At 31.7% G+C, this 25,176-nt stretch overlaps 1 protein-coding gene and 2 non-coding genes across 3 annotated transcripts in view; 1 reads left to right on the top strand and 2 right to left on the bottom strand.

The window, feature by feature from the left end:
- LOC127711967 (carbonic anhydrase 12-like) overlaps window positions 1-7,873 on the top strand; it is a 74,835-nt gene extending 66,962 nt beyond the window's left edge. Inside the window, exons 14-18 of the mRNA XM_052218123.1 lie at window positions 1,275-1,423; window positions 2,015-2,107; window positions 2,562-2,625; window positions 6,374-6,528; window positions 7,711-7,873. Of these exons, the coding sequence (XP_052074083.1) occupies window positions 1,275-1,423; window positions 2,015-2,107; window positions 2,562-2,625; window positions 6,374-6,528; window positions 7,711-7,857 (608 nt within the window). The 3' untranslated portion in view covers window positions 7,858-7,873. The remainder of the gene's footprint in view (window positions 1-1,274; window positions 1,424-2,014; window positions 2,108-2,561; window positions 2,626-6,373; window positions 6,529-7,710) is intronic.
- A 2,802-nt stretch (window positions 7,874-10,675) lies between these two features.
- On the bottom strand, window positions 10,676-10,756 carry Trnas-cga (transfer RNA serine (anticodon CGA)). Its single transcript has one exon. It is a non-coding gene; the product is annotated as a tRNA-Ser (tRNA).
- Window positions 10,757-10,950: 194 nt separating this feature from the next.
- Window positions 10,951-11,032, bottom strand: Trnas-cga (transfer RNA serine (anticodon CGA)). The gene has a single exon. It is a non-coding gene; the product is annotated as a tRNA-Ser (tRNA).
- Between the last annotated feature and the right edge of the window lie 14,144 nt (window positions 11,033-25,176).

Below are 25,176 nucleotides of genomic sequence, written 5' to 3'. Positions count from 1 at the left end.
ATCGTGGTAAATACATTCATGAGTGATATGTCTTAATTTAGTTGCGATGTCGCACCTTTTCGAAAAGAAACAGAAAGATATGCAAATATACGTATAGAAAAAGGGTGTGTTTTAATTGTAATGCACTTGAAGATGAAAATCATGTATTATTGCTATGTCCAATATATGCAGATTTACGTGATAGCTTTTTGAACCACGCCTGTACCTAGTCTTTTTAATGTTAATCTTATGAATATGTCCGGTGGCGTAACACTTTTTTATGTTTAATTATGGCGATATGCAACGCTACACTGCCCAAATTAACCATATATAATAGTGTTTTTTATTTTTAGTCTCAGTACATACATTAGTTTTTATAAAGTAATATATAATTTATCTCTAATAACTCTTTGGCTTATGTATTTTAATAGCAATTTTTTTATGTAATATTTTGTTATTATATGCTAAGATCATTGTCTTTATGTTGACAAAAAAGAATAGGACGTCAGAACAGCATGCTTTATGTTTGACATGCCAAGAAAACGGTAAATTCACTGCTTTTCCAACTAGAATACTTTCATAGTTGTGGAAAGTGAGGACATATGATGTAAGAACAAAACATTTTCAGGCTACAAAGTAATTTTTAATTAAGATTGTAAGCATTCAGTTTTAGATTTCAATCATTTTTTATTTGGAATTAAGGAGGATGGGATAGTTACATTCGGGTCCATTTAATTACCGTCTTAGAATATTATTAGTTACATAGTGTGCTAGTGACCTAATGCGATACATATTGGGTCAGTAAATTCCATATACGGTGAGAGCGAAGCTCGAATCCCCATATGGAATTTACTGACCCAATATATATATCGTATTAGGTCACTAGCACACTATGTAACGAATTTATTTTACCGACTATCTTTACATGTGGTATTTAGACTGGTGGCAAATCAAAGTGATCAAGTCTTCAATACCGTTAGTATTAAGAACCTACTTCCATTGGTCGGTACAAAAACAAATGCCAACGATAACAACTTGTTAGCTTTAAATGTGTTGTATGAATTTATTTCAATCGTTCGTTCATCATCAATTTCTTCGTCTGTTGAAACCTTTAAGATTGTTCCTCAACACCGCATTGTTTTTATAAAGGGACGTAACACCACTACTTACTGTGTATTGAAATAAGCCACGCCTACTAACTTTATATTGAATATACACGGTCTATACGCGGTTGCTTTATCCAATAATATTCCTAGAAATGTATAGGAGGTAAGATAAATTGATTTATCTTGCAGTTGTAGTCCATATATCCGACAAAAGACCAATGATTACTGGAGGCAGCCTTCCAGGGACATATAATGTAGCACAATTCCACTTCCATTGGGGATCAGTAAACAGCCGCGGATCAGAACACGAAATAGATGGCAAACATTCTTCAATGGAGGTATTTCATTTGCTTTAAGGTTCTTTTATATTTAGAAAAGTTTGAACGAGAACAAGTTTGTCTTTAACAATGAGCTGCAACCATGCTTACATCTTAAGCCTCCCCTATTTTATAAGTGTGTGGGTGAAATTGTATCGTTACTTCACGTATTTATAGATTATATTTAGCTAAGGAAAATGATAAATTTGACGCTGTTGTTGAAAAGATTATACACAATCAAACTTGAAAAAAAAACCAGCAAAATCCTTGTATCTCCCAATCGACAATAGAAAGGAAAGTCACATTGCAAAATACTTTTAAAAAATGCAGTGTTTTAGACAAAGAGTTTGAAAATCATCGCTATCAATAAAACGATTTGTATGTTGTGCCAAATGCAAAATAATAATAAAAAAAAAGCTAATGTATTGGTATGTCTTGGTAGTGGCCGTTGGTTCATGTATAATTTATTATTTTAGAAAATACTTTGCACTTATTGAACTATTACAGAAATGGAGATATTGTGAGCTCGTTATCCATATCTTCAATTTTTTTTTGTTCCTTATTTTACTTTATTGCATAATTATTTATATAATACATTTATTTCTATTCTAGATGCATGTTGTGTGTTATTCTGATAAATTCAAAAGTGTCAGAGAAGCCATGAATACCACAAAGGGATTGGCGGTCTTGGGATTTTTAATTGACGTAAGTGAAAAGGACAAAGGTTAATTATCAGTTATCTCGAAGACTATAGTTTACAGCCGTAAGTTACCGTTTCCCGAATTAGAAAATGGGAAATATTTCAATATTGTTTCAGATTTTCTTTAAAATCCATTAACAAAAACCTGTACGAAAGGAGAATCCCCTTTTGTTGTGTTAAATTAAATAATACGGAATTTCAACGATTTACATGAAAAAGCAGAAATGTGCTTTAAATTTAGTTCTCCATTTTGACATATACTAGATCGTATTCAAGAATTAATGTCATGTCCTTAATTAATATTTATTTTATGCTATATAGTTTGACTATTTTTCTTTTTCTTTTCTCTTAATCATCACCATTCGTTCGAAATTTGTCTACAGTGGCACATTGCAATCCAATAATATTTGCCATCACAATTGTTATTTGTATTTACCATTCCGTTTTGTAACCTTTTAGGTTGGCGACAACCACGATGAGTTTGGATCTATTATACGTTATCTTAGAAACAATCAACACAAAAGTAGGTAGACTTTAACCATGTTTGAAGTAATTATACACATATATTTTCCATACACATATAGACACGACAGTGGGAGATACTATGAAGCAAAGAGAAAACCAAAGTATATAAAAAGACCAACAATAAATGATAACTAAAGAATTAGAAGCATACCGACGTGTACGTCTGTCGTGAATGATAATATCAAACAGATAATTCATTATCGGAAACGCAACGATGTAACTGTCAGCATTATTGGATGAACAAACAATATCTGAAATACTCGAGCCATGTCAATTAAAACTATCAATTTCTAAAATACTCTAGCCATGTCATTTAAAAATATCGATTTCTGAAATACGAATGAAAATTGGCCTTTCGGGTAATAAAGTTGTTTTACGACACATATGTATTAAAGATAGCAATTGATTATTTGATATAAAGAAGTAATTATAAAAATAAGGGATGATACATATAAGGCGATTTATGTTAATAAAAAAAAGGTAACTAATCTTAATAGAAAAAAACTAAATGCAAAGTGAACTTACCGTTATTGCTCTTAATTCGCCTTTTCAGAATCTAAAGAACTATGGGTAATCTCATTGTTCGTACACCAAAATAAAAAAAAACGTTATGTCATCGGTTGGATTTCCATTGTTTAGTACATTTTAAACCAATCACAACGTTTTTGGTGTACGCTTTTGAAAATATTACCCAGAATGCATTAGATTCTGAAACGGAAAATTGGCTATCATTTCTTGGATGTATGCTCATCCAAATACTAGTATCTCCATGAATCTGAGCAGATTTATTATCTTCCGTTATTTTCCCCTAGCGGTGACATAAAGTACTCATCAAGTAGCAACAACCTTGGCATCCGGGTACCTAGAAGTAGAAAGTGTCACCATCGAACCATGAAAACCTCGATGAAAATGCGTGGGTTGTCAAGCGGAATGAATGATTGTTGAGAGAAATTGAAAACAACACGTTATTAACTTCATGCGTCTGAAGCGCTTTTCTGGATTTACCTTCGTCAGGAACGCTCAAAGCTGAATATTTTAAAGCCAAGGATGTATTAGTACCGAAACAGTTGAAGACCTGTCTGACCAAAAAGGACCTTAAAATAGACAAATTCATCCAAGGTCAACTTTACCTGAGGGAGTTGAAACCTTAGTTTTTTTTTAATTTTAACATTTATAAACTGGAAAATTTTTGAGAGGTTAGTTATAAATCATGTCAGTACTGACTACTGAGCTCGGATACAAATGTTGATAAATCAAATTAATGGCAAAACGTATTCTTAACACTCATTCTTTCTTGTTGACTGTACATATTTCATGCTGCAGTGGTCCCGGATCGCTATTTTTTATTCTTTCAATGGTATTTCCCAAAGAAGTGACTGAGCAAAAGCTTCATGAACTACCTTCTTGTGAAATCCCTAGTCAAAAAGTAATTAGGATCAAGGTACATGCTTAAGACAAAACTTAGTGTTAAATTTGAAAGGTATAGATTTATACATATAAAACAACATATCAAATTAAAAACACAATTGAAATGTGTTTAATATATTGACTGTCGAATGGTCTTTTATATTAGAGGCTTTGCAGTTTTATGGCTTTGACCATACATTTATAAGTTGGATTAAAGCATGCTACTGTGATGCCTCTAGTGCAGTGTTAAATAACGGATATATTTCAGAATTTTTTTCATTGAAAAGGGGGGCTCGTCAAGGGGATCCTCTGTCTCCTTATCTATTTATTTTAATTCTGGAATTTCTCAGTGCAGCTATTAAAAATGACCCTGATGTTGCTGGTGTAACAATTAATGACTCTGAATTTTTGTTAAGTCAATATGCTGACGATTCGTCCATAGTCCTGGATGGTGACCGAAAGTCCCTAAAACAATGTTTACATTTGTTTGATAAATTTTCAGAATGTGCTGGACTTAGGTGTAATGTTGACAAAACTGAAGCCGTATAGATTGGGTCAAAAAAGGGTAGTAAGGAAAAACTTTTGCCAGACAAAAATCTTGTTTGGAACCTTTCTGGAAGGTTCGAACTATTAGGTATATGGTTTGAACTTGCTAAAGTGGATAAGACTCTATGTAATTTTACAGCCAAGATAAACAGTATCAAGTCATTGCTCAATACTTGGGCTTACAGAGAACTAACATATATTGGAAGGGTTGTAGTTATTAAAACTTTAGCACTTCCAATGTTGGTTCAAGTTCTGACTGTCCTTCCTAACCCCCCAGAAGGGGTTCTGAAAGAGATACAGAATATATTTTTCAATCTTTTATTGAAAGGAAAACCAGATAAAGTGAAGAGAACAGTGGTAATGTCCCAACACTGTGATGGCGGTCTTAAGATGCCTAATATTTACTATTTTTGCTATAGTGTAAAAATGTCTTGGCTGTATAAATTATTAGACCCACAAAATTACTCCCCTTGGAAAGTTTTGCTGCTTAGTTATATACAAAAATTATGGGGTGACAAAATTTTACACTTCAGTCAAGATGGATTGCTTTATTTAGCAAAAAAGGTCAATCCCTTTTGGCATGATATTCTGGTAAATTTTTCCAAGTTGCAAAATAAGTTTAAAGTTGAAAACAATGCTGATATTCTAGCCCAGTCAATATGGCTGAACCCAAACATCAAAATAGGTGGCAAGATGATTTTGAAGTTTAAATATATTCAAAATTGTGTATTCTTTATTAATGATCTGGTGTCAGATAATAATACATTATTTTCATATGGAGAATTTAAAAAAAAGTATAATATCAATACTAATTTTGTAGAGTTTTATGGTATGATAAGTGCAAATTCAAATAGATGGAAAAGTATGATAAAAGAAAGCTCTAAATTGGATAATATTGATAATAAATTGGAAGATAAAATTAAAAAAGAACCAAAATCTTTTAAATTTTTCTATAAATTATTTTTGGAAGATAATAAAGTGTTAACTTTATCTTCCCGTAATAAATGGGAAATAGATTTAAATATGCAGATCGAAGATTGGAATACTATTTACTCCATGCCTTTTATTATAACCAGAAATTCGCTTTTACAAAATTTTCAGTTAAAGATTGTTCAAAGGATTTTACCATGTAATTCATTTTCATTGAAATGTAAATTAAAAGAAACTGAACTGTGTATATTTTGTTCATATATCAGAGAAAATATTTTTCACATTTTTTGAGAATGTAATGTTACACAAAATTTCTGGCTATCCATTATAGACTGGATTAGAAATTATGACATTATCTTGCCTTTCAGTGCAAAAGAAGTCATTTTAGGTGTGTCTGAGGATTTTGCCAACAGTAAAACAGTTAATAATATATTGTTGTTATTTAAATACTATATATACAAATGTAGATGTAAGAATATATTCCCCACAAAAAATGGTGGGATAGAATATTTAAAATATTGGATTAATATAGAAAATACTCTGTATGTTTCTTAACCCCTGCACAAAAAATAAAAATGGATCAGAAGTGGCAATTGTTAGAAGCAGCATTTAATTAACAAAATCAATTGTAATATTTATATCTTATTATACCAATATGATTTGATCGATCTTACAAGTGATACTTAATTTTTTATAATTTGTGTCTAATACTTTAGTATGTAATTTCACATGTTTCATCTTGAAAAATAAAAAAATAACAAAAAAAAAATATTGACTGTCTTATGTTTTTTTAATCAAGTTACCCCACAAAAAATGTAGATCTTACCATTACAATGTTTATAAAAATATTTATTTCATTTCAGATGATAATGTCATAATAGGAGGAATGAATTTGACAAAGTTATTGCCACAAACTACACATTATTACAGATATTCTGGTAGTCTGACAACGCCACCATGTTACGAGAGCGTCATTTGGACAGTATTTGTAAATCACATCTTTATTTCACAACATCAGGTAACTACCGAAACCTTAAATTAAAGAAAAATGTGAGATACATGTATAAAAATGAAAGGAACACTAAAGGGATTGGAAGGCACTTTACTGTTATGGCCGTCACCCATACAATTGCATTTACTATGCATACATTAGCACACAATTTGAATTTCGTTACCTGCCCCCCACCCATACAAAAATGATTAAAGTGCCCCCTATATATATTTTTTTTTCTGGAATAGCCCTAACTTAAAATGGAACTATTTTTTTACAAATACATGTAATAGCCCTTGATATTTATAGATATATACAGACAATAAAGCGCAAGAACATAGTGATTTGAGACTATGTTTATATTATTTATATTACGTTATGATCTTTGTTTTCTAGGAAGTGTTTTTGCTAGTACGAAAAAAAGTAAAATAACAAAAATACCGAACTCCAAGGGAAATTCAAAACGGAAAGACCTCTATGAAATAGCAAAATCCAAAGTTCAAACACATCTAACGAATGGAAAACAACTGTCATGTTCCTGACTTGGTACAGGCATTTCCTTATGCAGAAAATAGTGGATTAAACCTGGTTTTATAGCTAACTAAACCTCTCACTTGTATGACAGTCGCATTGAATTCCATTATATTGACAACAATGTGTGAGCAAAACAAACAGACATAATAGGTAAAAACGTCAAAAATCGGGGTACAGCAGTCAACATTGTAATATAATCTTAATCACCATAAAAAAACCTGTTTCAACAAAGAAACACAAAATGGCATATAGACAAAGTACATAAGCAAAAATGAAAGACAAGAATTCAAAATTGACCATAGCACAATAACACAATGGCGGGATGTATAAGTACCGAGCCACGTCATGAGTATAATCAGTAAAGGTTAAAAATATACAAGGGCAAAAAAGGGAAACTTTAACACGTAATTAAAATGATAAACAACGTCAGTACCTAGAATCTATACCTCAAGACCAGCATGTTTTATTTATGAAGTTGATACGGAATATGTATCAACAAGGTCTTGGTATTTTCCAATGAACTTTTTTAGATAAAGGACGAGACGTTTTTTCACATAAATTTGGCTCGTCAACTTTTAAGGAATTTATTTCTAGTTCCAACTTGTTGTAATACTGCGTATCTATTTATTTTATTCAGTTGGTTTTATTCTGTTGTTTTATTTTTTTTTCTTGTAGTTAGACCAATTCCATAATCTTGGGAAGACTCAATTTAAAGGTTCAGAGGATCTGATTGACAACTATCGAAATCCACAACCATTAAATGGTAGACTAGTCACATCAAATTTGCGGTTGAAATTAAAGAAGACTTCGGTTAATTTATAAATCTATGATGCGTTCATTGCGAGATTATTGTCTTTTGTTTCGGTAAATACACTTGAGAAATATTATATAAATGTGTTTCACTGTTAATTTTTTTGATAGAAATCAACTATTTTTTAAAACAAACCTCAAACATACAAAAAAGCGTAACGTCACTTGTATTTATTATAGATCTTTTTCATACATTTTTAATTGGTATCTTAGGAAGTATAAATGTAACATAAATAAGTGTTTCTATACGAAGATGCAATTAAAAAAGTTCTACGTGCATACAAAATTTCAGTCAATTGTGGAGACGATGAAAAACCTGCTCGTGTATCAATAAGGAATAAGGCTTTTTTTATATTTTAGATGTCAAAGCTAAATCAATTATTGTATTTAAGATTGTACAGAAGAAATCAATATGTATCTACAGAGAAAAAAGCATCAAAAGGACAAAACTACGTAACGCCGTGATGACCACTCTAAAATCGTAGTTTTTCAGTTTTTTTTTTATCACATCCCTTAAACATGACAGCAATAACAAATACGACGACCCCTATTATTTGCATATTAAAACAGAAGTGTTCAAAGCACTATCACATTATTTTGAAACAAAAGTATCTGGACGGAATTTCGAATAATCGTATAAATTTAAATTGAAAAAAAATTCTGTACATTTTTGAATCTACTTCACAAATTTTAATGTATAGTATCTCTGAAAGTATAAATGCTTCATATATCAGTTTTTTTTCCGATATTCAGATGCAGTTTACTAGTTCTAAATTCATTCAAAATTTCATGAGAATCTGACCCAAAATACGTATACTACGCCAAAATAGAAAACAAAATAATATATCATACTACATGTTTTTAGAAATGATTTATGGATGTGACGACTGACAGTTTCACCCATAGACAGCACATTCTGTTTTGATTGTCTTTGAAAACGCCATTTTACCAAAAATTTGATTTCATGGTTCCAAAATTACGTCCTTAAGACAAAATGGATTGAACACAAAATGTTTTCACAAAATCACATTTCGTTATCTTTATAACTACTACTAATCATATTTACCGTTATTTCATTTCACCAAATGTTTTATCTACCGTCATTTCATTTACCAAATGTTTTATTAACCGTCATTTCATTTATCAAATGTTTTATTTACCGTCATTTCATGTACCAGATGTTTTATTTACCGTCATTTCATTTCACCAAATGTTTAATTTACCGTCATTCTATTTCACCAAACGTTTTATTTACCGTCATTTCATTTACCAAATGTTTTACCACATAAAGGTACAATAATTATAACATCAAAAAAATATCCATCATGCTTAAATAGGCAAAGTAGAAAATACAAATCCAATTATAGATATCAATTTGATTTCAAATTTAGCAAACATACCCTAACTAATTTATAAACGTTAAGATAAAATCATTAAAAGATTGTAAATGTTTAAAAATACTTTAGTAGGAAAGATAAATCTATATTATTATCTGATTTGTATATAGTATTTGTTTGTTGTCAAGTTTTTGCAATTTCAAACATTAAAACAAAGGTAATGGATGCTTAGGGTTTATGTATTCAATGTAGTTTGAAATTAAAAAAAAATATTAACAAAAGTACCGAACTCCAATGTAAATTAAAAAGAAGAAGTCGATAAAACTTTACAAAATCAAACGCTCGACTATATTAACAACGGAACGGAAGGCTATATTTGAAGAACATAGTGACTTAAATATGGCTTTATAGCTCCTACCTCCCACTTGTATGGCAGTTGTTTATAGTGAAAAGATACTGTTTATTTTTGAAAAGTAAAAAGGTTATGACAATGATGGGTGGCTTTTCAACGTCCATTGGCAAATTAAATGTAAAGCAGGACGAGATCCTATGAATATAAATCTTGTTTTGTACTAAGCCGACACTTTGATTTTTATGTGTGCTAGTTTACAAGGTAACAGTCCGCAGGAAGAAATCTCCCCATACACGGACACAGTGTTTTGACAACGATTCCTACAGTCTTTATTCTTCCCAATAAATACTGCGAGCTCAGCTGAGAACCCGCAAATATCATATTTTTAAGTATTTGGTTTGACCCGGTCGTGCAACCAGCCAACGATATCCCGCACTCATACGAGCAAACAACCACCTTATCACAGATGCGCTTTAAATATCAAGATATTTCTACGAAACTTAAGAATCAATAAAAAAAAAAATGATATCTGTATGTAACATCTTTAAAAAGATTAGCCGGACCTGTTACAATTAATTTATCACATGTGATCTTTTTTATAACTATTTCCGGTTTGGCATCCTCAAAGGAGTTCTTATATTTGATTTAAAAAATCACTATTCAATATATTTTTTTCTTTCTAGATACTAAAACCATAAATATCTTTTATCAATTCAGCAACTAGAGGGTTCCTCCTTTGTATTCGAAGAACATAACTTTTAAGAACTATTTCTTTTAAATGACATTCAAGGACACATTAAATCAGGTACTAACCCCTTGAAACAATCGATTTCTAAATATTGATCTGCCACTAAAAGCAGCATACAGAGGAAAAACCTTTATAAAAAGGAAAGATTAAGAGTAGGTGGAAGTTGCATCATTTGAAACACACGGAAAAATATTTGAGATAGGAAAATCACCAGGAATTATTGAGCCCTACTCATGTTAAATACATGTATTAGTATTAAGAAAATAGGTTACAAATAAGAACACTTCCATATATGACTTTTTCAAAAGAATAAAATATTCTACAAAAACATATAACAACCTGAACATGAAAGAACTAGATCTATTTCTGCTCCTAAATGTTGGTAAAGTTTAACGCTGCGAGCAAGGTTCGAACCTGCGCGGGAAACCCCATTGGATTTCGAGTCCGACGCCTTAACCACTCGGCCATCACAACATGTAAGAAATTTACAGATGCTCAAGTAACTTACCTTCAATGGACACGATGAAGTGAAAATCTTCCAAAAAACCCAAATGAAAGTTAAAAACCTTTCCAGCCCAGTTGAAAACACGCTCTGAAAGGTGCAAACTTTGTTGGTTGCAGAAACAAAAACCATCTTTAAATACTATAACCGGTATGTAAAAATGTTACGCTGCGAGCAGGGTTCGAACCTGCGCGGGGAGACCCCATTGGATTTCGTGTCAAATGCCTCAACCACTCGGCCATCACAGCATGTAAGTAGTTACACTTATAGTAAAATATCAATCTAAGGTAGTTATCATCTACAGAAGCTGAAGTTACTTTCCTTCAATGAACACGATGAAGTAAAAATCTTCCAAAAGACCCAAATGAACGTTAAAACCTTTCCACCTCATTCGAAATCACGGTTTGAAAGGTGCAACCTGTTTTGGTTACAGAAACAAAAACTACCTTTAAACACAATTACAGATATGTAAAATATTTACGATCCGAACAGGGTCCGAACCTGCGCGAGGATACCACAAAGGATTTTAAGTCCAACGCCGTAACCACTCGGCCATTACAGCTTTCACTATTGTCCTCTTAATCATTTACGTATTTCTGGACAGAATAAAATTTAATAAGTAACAAAAAGTCTTTAATGAGAAAAAGTATGATTTTTTAGTAGTTGGAAGTTGCGTAGGGGTATCATTTGAAACACACAGAGAAATATTTGAGATAGGAAAATCACCAGGAAATATTGAGCCCTACCTTATGTTATATATCAAGAAAAAAGGTTGCAAATAAGCAAACTGCCAAATGATTTTTTCAAAAGAAGAATATTCTACTATCAAAAAAAACAACCTGAAGGATCGTTTTTTGTTTCTAAATGCTGTAAAAAATTTAACGCTTTGGGCAGGGCTCGAACCTGCGCGGGGAAATCCCATTGGATTTCGAGTCCAACTTCTTTTTTTTTTAATCTTTATTATACACATTATAAGTCATCTTATTATACACATTAAAATACATAAAACAATATCACATGTTTCTATATCAGTTCGAAATGTCTATAAATAAGCTAACATTCTGTATAAATTTCAACATTAAACAGTCAATTTATAGATTCAAATTTCTACAATTCAATTATTATATCATCGTCTACTTCTTTAACAAGAGGATTATCTAGCAAAAATTTCTTTTCAAATAACCTATGCATTTTATGTTTTTGAAATATGAACATAAACATCATTCATCTTGCCAGTTATAATAATATTCCTTCTAATCATACAATATCTTACAGTTGAACGTATAAAGTTAACAAAACTATCGTTAATACGAAAGCCGAGAAGGATCATTCATAATTCAAAATTCAAAATTTAAAATTCAGAACTCGCAAATCAAGAAAGATAATCCTGTTTTATTGCAGTTGAAATCCAAACCGACAACAGAAATTGTCTTAACCTTATCACTTGGTGTTATATATATACCGTAGATTAATAATAAAAATGTGCACAGACTAATAATAAAACTTTTGAAAGGATATGTGCTGACATTATGTCCGGGAGAGGGGGTAATCGAGTGTCGCTTATCACTAATCATTATTCGAACTTTTTATGTTTTTCTTCATTTCATTACTTAAGAATCCTTCATAATATAGAATTAAGGAGATGTGGTATGATTGCCAATGAGACAAATCTCCACAAGGGACTAGAATGACACAGAAATTAACAACTATAGGTCACCGTACGCCCATAAACCCATACCACAGAAATGACAAATGTTAAACAATTCAAACGAGAAAACTAACTAAAGATGTATGTACAAAATAATGAAAAAAAAAAGATATACAGCAACAACCACTGAATTACAGGCTCCTGACTTGAGACAGGCACATACAGAATGTGGCGAGGTTAAACTAGTTTGACGGCGCGCCAACCCCCCCCCCCCCCTAAAACTATAAATTAGGGGGATGGTTGGGCGCCCACTAACATGTTTAACCGCCACATTTCATATGTGCCTGTGTCACGGAGCTATTCTAAGGCACTGGCTTTAAAACACTAATTTTCATATATACATATTTATTATGTACAAGTTCATATATATACACTTTCATTAAATTACATTGTTCAATATAGAGACGCATCCATTCTTTAACACTAACTATCTTAAACTCTCCCGAATCTCCTCTTGTAGTCTGGTCACCATTTCTGATTTGTAATCATCCCTCGAGGTATACGTTATAGTAGGCGGACACATCGCTGCATCCACTGGTAGTACTGGATCACGGCCATGCATTAAGAAAAACGGAGTCTCTTGTATACTTTCGTGCAACGAAGTTCTGTAAGCGAACAAAACAAAAGGAATAAAGGTATCCCAATCACGCTGGTGTCCACTAACATACATGGATAACATGGCAGTTAATGTTCCGTTAAAACGTTCCACTAAGCCATCAGTCTCAGGATGGTATGCTGTTGTAAATGTTTTCTTCGTGTTCATAAGTTTACAAATTTCTTTAACAAGGTTTGATCGAAAGTTTTTCCCGTTGTCTGAAAGTAGCTGTCTTGGCGCCCCATGACGACAAATAACTTCTTCTCTAAAAACATTTTCATTAACACAATAAAATTATTTCCTAAATCTACGTTGCATGAAAAATCACACAGAATATCTAATCCTGTAATAAACTGATTAGAAAAAATACTATCTACTACATAAACATTATACACAAAATCACACTTATTTCCAATCGTGAATTCTATATTTGCATTTCCAATGATATCAAATTTTATCACCAGTCTCCTCGGAGGCGTGAGTTCGAATCCCACCGCTGCCACCATAATGTCACGGAGCTATTCTAAGGCACTGGCTTTAAAACACTAATTTTCATATATACATATTTATTATGTACAAGTTCATATATATACACTTTCATTAAATTACATTGTTCAATATAGAGACACATCCATTCTTTAACACTAACTATCTTAAACTCTCCCAAATCTTAACATTCACTAACTTTTATTATCGCAAAGGCCCTTGCTACTTTCATGACTTTCTCACACATTAAATCGTCATTCATCTCCAGATCACACAAGTATAGGGACAGAATATAAACAAACAGAAACATAAATTATACGCTTCTAATTAGAAATGATTATAGTTAAAACACAGCTGCATCATACATTAAATTTAACTGGTCAATCAGACAGTCTGCTAAAGTTCATGAAAACAATAAATCTACAAATACTTAACACGCTTGACCATAGTAAATTAATGTGGGCAATTAAATACCGATCTTAGATAAGAAATAAATGTACAAAGTTTTACTCTATGACAGCTGTCCCAAGGCAGAAGCCTGTATTTCAGTGGATGTCGTTTGTTGCTGTTTATCATATTTTTTTTCGTTCATTATTTTGTACATAAATCAGGCTGTTGGTTTTCTCGTTTAAATTGTTTTACATTTGTTATTTCGGGGCCATTTATTGCTGACTCTGTGGTATGGGCTTTGCTCATTGTTAAAGGCCGTACGATGACCTATAGTAACTGTTGTTAATTTCTGAGTCATTTGGTCTAATGTGGAGAGTTATCTCATTGGCATCATACCACATCTTCTTTTTTATATATTTAAGTAGTTTGTGGTAACGAAATCCCTGACTTAATAATTTACCAGTAATACATAGATTTCGTTCATTGAAATCCAAAACGTCACAACAGATGCGGGCATAGCGAACGAGTTGTGATATATAAATATCGTAATATGGTGCCATAGGAACAAAAAAAAAAATTAACAATAGGGAACGAAAAGTCGTCCCTTTTAGTCGTAAATTTGAGTGTAGAGTTTTCCGTGTAAAACTGAAATGTATACATTTTCCCCGTAGAATACACTTAGTCACTCAGTGATGTGTCAGTAAATAATTGGACTATTCTAGAGCGATAAAATAGTAACTCGCAATGTACAAATCATATGTATACCATATATTAGTCGGAAAGATGGGCGCCAGTAGGTCATGTTTAAAAATTACCTCATGCTATACTGATCTGAACATTTATTAAGGTCAAAGGTCAGACGCAGATCCAATCTTATTGTCATATGTAAAATTAGAGAATAAGCAGGCGGAGAATGAAGTCCGTAGCGATGTTTTTTTTTTTTTAACACAGTGAACAAATTGAGAATTCTATGCTGTAAGAAATTAAGCATTTCGCATTGTATCCGAAAAGACAAATTTTCTTACATTGTAGAGGATGTTTACATAATTTTGACATATTATATTTAATTATGTTATAAAATTTTAACAATATTTTTTTTAAATGATTATTTATTAATTTATTTCTGTTATTTATTTAACCCGTAAATTTATCGTCTTTGTAATGGGCGAAAATATTTTGCAGTGTCAAAATATTACCTCCCTTGTAAACACTGACAACTTGATCTTTCAAATGTTGGTTCTGTTTTAGCAAGGACACTATTAGTTATAAATTCACTTGCAAACTTGATCTTTCAATGTTGGTTCTTTTTGAGCATGGACACTATTATTAGTTATAAATTCACAAGAAAACGTTCTGGTAGTAACAATAAATCAAAGTTCTGAAGTACTGAACTTCGGATGACCGTAAGTTCTTGTGGATGGTCACAAGCACTTGTCTCAGAAAAAAAAAATCACATCTCTATACCTGAAAGTGAGGTTAACGTACAGAGATATATTTTTTTCTGAGACAAGTGTTTGTTGTTATATTGTATATCATTCTATTCTACTATTCTAATAATAGTGCAGTGCAAGTGACTGGTGGACACTCTTCTGTAATAATTCGATTTTTCTAATAGATTGGATTTGAGTAGGCATTCATATTTTCCCGCAAAACGTTCTTGAGATATTCTTTCGCATGCGTTAACACAAATTTTCGGTATTCTTGATTTGTTATTGATATATATATTTCTCACGACAAAACATGTTCATATCATTTATCTATGTTCTTAAAAATTATTTCATGAATATTTATTGATAAAATTGATATATAACAAGCGATAAGGAATGTTTTTTTGCGTTCGGTTATCAGCCTTTAAAACGAAAGTCACGTGGTCTGTGGCAACAATACACCGGAATGCCCTCACGGTCATCCGATGTAAAAAGATTTGAAATAAAAACAAAATTTCAAAATAAAGTTTCCCTCCTAAAATAGCAAACGACGAGTACAACGAGCTATAGAAGTTTTGTGTATAATAAAGATTAAAAAAAGAAGCTTGTGTGTAAAATTAGGTCAAAATACTACTTTGCGAATAACTTCCTGGAGAACAAGCTTCAATTTATGTTTCTACTGGCTGTATACCTCTCTGGAACATGCCAATTATCCGCATATATATCATATGTACATTTTGGTTCAGTGGTACTGATGGCATTTGAAGAAGCCCTCTTTTTCACATAAATTGACATCGGGGCTTTTTATGCCTTGCTACACTGTATCGGGTTTGCTCATTGTTGAAGTGGTAATAAGCATTGTATGTAAGTTTCATAACATTTGGTTGAGGCAATTAAAGTGAGAGTGCGGAAACGTCAAATTTAGCAATGATTCCATTTATAAAGGGGCATAACTCGAGAACGGTGAAAGTGACGACAGCCAAATTTGAATTGATCTGAGTTTGGTTGTAATAAGCATTGTGTATAAGTTTCATAACATTTGGTTGAGGCAAAACAAAGTAAAATTGCGAAACTACACAATTTTTCCATTAATATGTACGGACGTACAGGCGGACAAGGGACGGTTAAAACTAATGCCCCCTCCGCCGCAGCTGAGATTATTCCGGCGGCACGTCTGTGTATACCTTCGTATAAAAATTGTTCATTTATAAGAATGGAGTAGACTGAAAGAAGTGTGTGTGTGTGTGTGTGTAGAAAAGGGAAGGCAATATTCTGAAAGTGGCTAGCAAAAAAAAAAAACTATTTTCTATGTTGTGTAATATTCTAAAATAAAATTGAGAATGGAAATGGGGAATATGTCAAAGAGACAACAACTCGACCATAGAGCAGACAACAGCCAGTTATTGTCCTCTTTAATTTTCATTTTCTAGTTTAAATTTTTGCCTTAATATGGGAGGGGGACATAGTTTTGCCCCCTTTTTTACCCCTTGCGCTAACTTACACGCTAGTAGAAAAACATAGAAAATAGGGTACAAAGACTATTAGCAACCTAAGCCTATCATATTGGAGTAACATTCGCTTGGGGAATGTCCCCTTTTTTATTTTTTTTTCATTTTTAATAAATCTAAGTAAAATTTCTTAAATTCTTATTTCCCCACTATTTAACGTGTATCATCGTTTGATTTAACAATAAGAATATTGTATGACCGATGCCACTCTATTCCGATTTTAAATAAATTCTAGAAATGAGATTTAAAGGAAGGGTCCAATCCTCTAAGCGCCTGTGATTGGAGATCTTGTAGAATTCGGAAATTACGAGAAAGCACCTCAAAGAAGTTTAAAAATGTAATTATTTTTACAATTTCAAAATATTATTTTTCATGAAAACATTCTCAAATACATTTGTCTTACTAATTTATCAGAAGCTGTTCTAGTAATTTTTAACATTTGACATAGTTTTCATTTCATCAGCTTTCTGTGTGAAACAGATTATAACGACATTCACCTTTAACATGTTAGCGATTAAACAACAGTAATGGTTGCGGTAATCTGGGCGACTGTTTAAAAACAGGAGAACGATTTCAACTTTCTTGTGTTCAACATTACATTTATATCTTACATAGGTTAACTATTGTAAATAAAATACATAATCAAGTATTTTGAAACACACTTGGTTATTGTAATATAGGTTTATTCATGTTTATTTGAAATTTAATTGTGTGGTAGCCCTTTTCTTCGCCCCTTATGTGTTTTAGATGCGAGTGTCCAGAAGGGAGAAATACAAACTTTATTACAATCTATTATCCTGCCTTTTGTGCATTTTTTCCTTATATATCAAATATTTATGAAAACAATTCTAGTATATCATATCGATGCACCTCACTTGCCATCTTATTGGTGACTAATTATTTTTAAGCTACTGATCTGCATTTTCAAATAAATTTAGGTCAATAACCGAGTGTCTTCGCTTGTCAAGTTCAACGGTAGAACGTGTATTTACAGTGTTTATTGTTTACATCTATTTTTAGGAAAGTTTGTACTTGTGACAGTTTTATGAAACTATTATAAATGAATTTTGTGCTTTGTGGACTTTTCTATAATATTCATCGATTCTGGGCGATCCCAAGACTTCTTTCGATTTTATATAATTATATATTGATATTCAATTTCAAATATTTTATTGGATAAACACATATGATAAATATGACATTGCGTAATCTAAGTGTACAACATACATGACATATACAACATGACAAATAATGTATATATATCTTTTCTGAATGTATAAATTGAATTACACAAGTTAATGACAAATGTATCATCTTTTGTTCAATCATGGACCGTGACTTCTAAACAACATAAAATTTTCAAAATTTGATAAAGGATACACAAAATCTGTCTGTTGTATCTACTTACCTATTTTAATAACTAGATTCTTCCTTTGGAAAACCGGGTAATAATAAGAAATTGGTTGTTCTTCGCGTACCTTCAGTGGCAAATATTTCATTCATATTTATGACGAGAGAAAAATGACAATTAATACAAAAGGTAGGGTCTGTAATTGGCGGTCGACCGAGATGAAGGGTGAACATTTTGGAATGCCACTGGAAATAAGGATTTATTGGGTAGGATAGAAATTTGGCCTTGCAACAAGACCCCTCACAAGGTTCTTAGCGTGTAGAGATCATGGTATTCTCTCTACACGAATTATTGGATTAAACGTTACCAATATGACAGGGCGTGACAGCGAATGTATGCGTCCCGCACAGCAAAAAGGACTTGCTTTGACAAGCGTTACATTGCCGATCGGAAGAAGACCAACGAATGACATTATTTCCATTCACCAGTCAGAAAAAAAAACTAATAAGAGATGTGCCTATTTATCATGAGACAGACTTTAAACAAGAGCTTCTCAATTAAAATGAAAATAACTGGGATTTATCTAATAGACTTTACTTCTGATTCGCCACATAGATGTATAACGCAGCATTCGTCGACTTAGGTTATTCAAATCTATATCAATGAATCTGACATAACGATACCACAGGTACATTAAAGTCAGAACATTCAGAAATTGACAACGAGGGTTGACATCTAAAGCTTTACGAAAAAGCGATGATTTTAATTTTTCCATTGTGAACGTTCCATTTCAGTGAAGGTACATTCCAGCTGTGCCTGCACATTGAATAATATATACGATACGATACGATAGTTTAGGGATTGGGTTTTCTTTCCCATTTTCTTGATAGAGAACGCTGTGTTACCAAGGGTTTCAAAAGGTAAAGTTGGATGCATCCCTATGAAGGTTTTACGGACCCTTTGCCTTGTTTTAATGGGTTAGTGTTTCTAACAAACTATATAAAATAGCTTTCAGTAGTATATTAAAGTTCGATCTTTGGTGGCTTTCGTAAACATGAAAGATTAATGTAGGATTTTTGAGTTTTGAATTTTGAATATTAAATTATGAAATTATTTGAATGATCCTTCTCGGCTTTCATACGTTAACACCTTTCAATTTCCAACTTAACCCAAATAATAGCCAATATTCACTCTGTACAACACTTATTTTATCAGAATCACAATTTGCAAATAATTTCACGAACAATTCAGACAAATAGTTATGAAATTCTGATAGTTCATCACACATGTCACAGTTAATAAAAAAATGTAATAGATCTTCAATTTCATTACCACAAACATCACATTAATCATTATCAGACCATCATATTCTCTTGAATTTACTTTTGGTAAATATACAATTATGAAGTATTTTTTAATCTAGTCCAATAAACTTTGCAGGGTTTTTTCCAGAATAAATTTACAGTAAACCAAATTTTATTAAACTCATTTTCATCTATACTACACCTGGATCGTTAGTAATATCATCTAATAAACAAATATATAGCTTTTTAACAGTACACAATAGTAACTCAAATGGTACACGATTAATCATAACAGAAATGTCTATTGTTCCTTTTGCATTCCTATGATGTAATTCACTTTGTATGGTCTGCTTCCAGTCATCAGGAATTGCACAAATTAAACAATGATAACGATCAATCACATTCTTTTGAATTTTCATATACATTTTGTATCATTTCAACAATAGCACAATCTGGTAAAAATTCTGTTTTAACCTCTCATAACAAATGTCTTTACATGTAACAATACTTGCATTTATAATATCATACCATAGCATTAGTTTATCTTTCAATACAATCCCTTAGGCTAGATTCTTAAATATATTTTCTACACTTAATTTAAATTCAGATTTCTGTTTAAAAAAAAAGTAAAATAACAAAAATACCGAACTCAGAGGAAAATCCAAAACGGAAAGTCCCTTATCAAATGGCAAAACAAAAAGCTCAAACACATCAAAAGAACGAAAAAAAAAACCAACTGTCACATTCCCGACCCGGCACAGGCATTTCCTTATGCAGAAAATGGTGGATTAAACCTGGTTTTATAGCTAGCTAAACCTCTAACTTGTATGACAGCCGCATAAAATTCCATTATATTGAAAACAATGTGTAAACAAAACAAACAGACATAATAGGTAAAAATGTCAAAAATAGGGGTACAGCAGTCAAAATACACCAAGCTTCTAACTTTTCAATATACACAATATACACAATCGGGAGACATTTTAACTCACAACATGGTACTTGAATAAACAATACTTGTAACTCACGATTCGTATCATAAATCTTTGATACAAAGTATTTAAAAGTATGTTTCCACAATACGTCATTTATTAATCGTCCTAAAAACTTTAGTCTAAATGCATTTATTTTACATTTCATACCAACTACTTGCAAATCTGCTTTACATTTCCAAAGACAATTAATACATAACATCTTTATCTCATTATATGCCCATTGAGGGAAAGAAGATACAAAAAAGAGTGTACCAAAATCTAGACATCTTCAACAATAACTTTACCTTGCAACTTTAATTGCCTTTGTAACCATATGTTCAAAAGTGATTTCAATTTATATATTTTATTTTTCCAATTTAAATCATCACATATATTTTTGTTTTTTCCCCTACATAAACACCAAGGAGTTGTAAATTAATATCACATACTTGTAAACCATACTCCTGTTTTTCTAAAGGTTGACAATTCTCCTTTTCCAACATACTAGTATAAAATTTCAGTCTATTTACTTAAGCACCAGTTGGTCTACTATATAAATCAAACATTTTAAAAGCTTCTGATATAGATTTTTTAGCACAAACTGATAAAGTTGAATCCTCTGCAGGCTGAAAAATTAAACCCTTCTTTTTTAGTATTTGGATAAGAATCTTACAATCTAAGGGTTCAGCAGCTAGAACATATAATAAATTAAAATATTCAATAGATGTGAGTGACTAACTCTATCGAATGCCTTTTCTTGATCAATTTTGATAATATACCCTTCAAGTTCATCTCTTCTTACAATTTCTATGATGTCTCTGACATTTGCTACATTATTAGATATATCTTAAACAATTATACAACAAGTTTGGTCTACAGAAATAAGTTTGGTTAATATAGTATAAAATATATTTGCCATTATTCTGGCCAAGATTTTATAATCAAACTGTAACAGAGATATCGTTCTATAATTTTTAAGTGACCTGTCACCTTTTTTTCTTAAATACAAGACTAATCACACCACATTTCATTGATCTACTTAAAAATCCTTTTTTTTCAATATTATTATATAGCCTCATAATTAAGTTCAGAATAAAAATGACAATAAAACTCACAGTAAGTCCGTCTGATCCTAGACTTTTATTTTAAAACATTTGAGTTAACGCTTTAATTATTTCATCAAAAGAAATATCTGACTCACATAATTGATGATCATTTTTATTTATTTTTACATCTACACATTCTAAAAGCTCATTCATTTTCATATCATCAGTACCTACACAAGTGTACAATTCTTAATAAAAATCATATTGCAAATCTAAAATATTATTAATGTCATTAACACATTCATTATTTTCCTTCAACAATTCCCTCTTAACAGAGCTACTCTCCTGTTTATTTTTTTCTACATCTAAAAAATATTTTGTATTTTTGAGCCTCCTCATAGGGTTTTTGATTATGTGATTACTTGGTCGTTTTTATAGTGATTATTTGATTACCAGACCAAATATTTCATGATTATTTGATTATTTGATAATCAAGTACTGTAATTTTGATTATTTGATTATCTTGTTAAAAAAAATAATTAATGATTATGTGATTATATTGGCAAAAAATTTGTGATTATGTGATTACTTGGACACCCCCATGAGGGGGCCTCATTTTTGTCTGATTCAACAAAACATACAGCTTTAGATCTGAGGACAGCACCTATACATTTTTCTAATTGACACGGAGACAATTATTATCTCAAACTTTCCAATTTAGCCATATCAATATCAATGCCATTAGCAGCTTTTTCACACAAAGTATTTACTTACTCTTCTAACCTGAAATAATCTTTTCTATTTTCTTTAGCTATAAAAGAAGATAAAATTTGGGAAGATCTTTTGATTTCTGTACTTAAGATTATCCCACCATATAAAAATATCTCTATTATATAACTCATTTTCTTTTTTTACAGCTATGATTTCCTTAACTCTTCTAACAAACTGTTCATTTTGTTAAAGTGTATTGTTAAGGATCAACAAACCAGGACCTCTTTCTATATTATTACAGTTTAAATTCAATATAAGAAAAGCATAATCACTTAAACTGGTTAAGTTATAATATACATTTTGGATGCATGGTGACAACTGTCTACTAACTAAAAAATAACCTATTCTACTCTGTTGTAACTCATTATTACTAATACGTTTTCATGAAAATATTCTACTGTTGGTGTTTCTAGTACTCACACATCATAGACATTATTATCATTTACTATTTGGTATAATTTCCTGCAAGGTTCATCTACAATATGTTGTGTTTTACCACCTTTGTCTAATTAGACAAACTAGTATTGAAGTCGCCTCCAATAATTAGGTTTTCCATATTTTCCGTATACATTTTTATAAATTCCAAAAACTTTGTTCTTTCAGTTACCGTATTAGGTGCATATAACGATATAATACTATACAATTTTTCATTTTCACGAAATATAACATGTAAAAATCTATCTTTTTCATCAGAATATACAGATTGTATCTTGTCTTTACAATAACTGTTTGTAAGTACAGCAACACCTTGTCTACAACTTAAACCATTATTACAAATGATTTTATCTGGATATAAATGTTTTATACTATTTATAAAAATATCATCCCAAAATGTCTCTCGCTAAAGTACAATGCTAATTTTTTTATCAGTACAAATTTTTGAAAGTTATTTACACATCTAATTCCATTACAGTTAAATGAACATATAGGCACCATCGTAAAGATGAATTAAAATAAAAATACATATTTCTCCATTGTTTACATCTTGGTACTTTCAATATTTTGACCTACAGATCTTACACCTTTACCATCTAGATTAGGTGTAGCTTTAGTTTTTGATCTCCTTTCAAGCTTTTGTTCTTTCTTTTTAACCTTTCGAGCATGTTTAGCACTAATAAATGTACCCTCATCATTGTTTACATCACCACCACTATTTGTATCCAGTATTTCTACTTAACTTTCAGACCCATCATCAGAACAGACAGATAATTCTATATCTTTTTTTCATTGTACCTTTAGTGGTGATTATTTCATCACCAACCGGGGTGCCAAATATTTCATTCAATGAGAGACTATCCTCAATATCAACATCATTAATTTCTTCGGCCCTCCTACAACAATATCACTTATTTTATTGTCACTTCGCACTAGATTTATTACTGTCCACATAACATCTTGTAACGGGCTATATGTAGTTGATATAACAGGCGTCGAGTAAGGCGTTCTATTTGTACTACACTGACTGGAGAGAATTTCTTTGCTTTCGCTACCGGCGTTAAGTCCAGAATATGTTGTACTTTTTCGTTCGTTGATAGTTCATCAAATTGAATTCCCATTGCGTCCAGCGTTGTAGTTATTTCATGAAGTATGGCGTTCCTCACTATTCTCAAGCTTTCACATTTCAAAATAAAGTGTTCTATATTTTCTTCTTCCTTTGCACATAACAGACATTTCGGATCAGTCTCATCACTGAACATTCTGATCCTTTTGCTCTGAAGGATATACGAGCCTGAAAGCAGCTTTAATTTTACTGGCAATCTTGCTGTATCAATAGTAGAGTGGCAGTTGATTTTGAGTAGAGGGTGTATATTCCGGTTCTCAAATTTCACTTGTTAAGAAATTGAGCCCTTTATATAATGGCTGTAACTGAACTATTGACCTATTCCAGTGATTGTATATTGTCTTCTTGATAGTTGAGGTTCATACGGTCTTCTTAGCCGGGTTGTTCAAATACCAGCTTGCCTCCTGCAGGTCATACTTTCGTAGCATATGCTTAATAGCAATGAACCAGCTAAAACTTCCATCGTTTTTTATAAGAAGTTGGCGTTTTGCAAGTGATTTTTTTCTACACTGTCGTCAGGCTGGTTGCAGATGTTGTTAAATAGGCCTAATTCTCGGATGTGTACGTGTGCTTCAATAGGTAGTTTTCGTGTTAGGATGTTAACAGTTATGTCTGCTACACAGGTTGGTAGAGAAAGTTATTGCTTTAGAAGAAGTTTCTTCTGTTAGTTTTCATGAAGTGTTAGTGAGCTTGTTGTTGGTAGTATTAGTTCTAACCCATATAGAAGTACTGGAGAGATGTAAATTTTTTACAGGTGCACCATTGTCTCTACGTCAAGACCGTTGTGGCCATGGAATCCTCCCCAAGCAGGCTATTAGCACTTCGTCTTGCTTTTTTAATTTTTCTTCCACATTTTCTATCATGTTGCCCTTGAGTGATGTAGTTCTAATGATTCCTAGATGTGTGGCTTTCTCAATTGATGGCATATCGCTTGGTCCCATTTTAAAGGTCTGGTATAAATGAAAAGATAGTTTCCACAAACGTTTCTTATTAGGTTTTGAAACCTTATACTGCGACAGGACTAACTTACATGTGAAAAATAACAGGAAGGGTCAGATGCCTATCTCATATACTACAGGTAAAAATTCAAAAATATTTAAACGCCTTAATCTGATACAGGAAAATCCAAAGTCTTATAATCGAAAATCAACTGATGACATCGCGTCGTCTAAAGCCCGATTATAATTTCTCTTTACTATGTCACCTTCTTTGGACCTTAGTATACTATATAAATATTAACCTTAACAAGGGCTGTTGGCAGTCAAAATTTT

This window comes from Mytilus californianus, unplaced genomic scaffold (genome assembly GCF_021869535.1).
Source record: "Mytilus californianus isolate M0D057914Y unplaced genomic scaffold, xbMytCali1.0.p SCAF_8, whole genome shotgun sequence".
NCBI classification, from domain to species: domain Eukaryota; kingdom Metazoa; phylum Mollusca; class Bivalvia; order Mytilida; family Mytilidae; genus Mytilus; species Mytilus californianus.
Note: the sequence above shows the minus strand (reverse complement) of the source record. Positions and strands in the feature narration are given on the sequence as shown.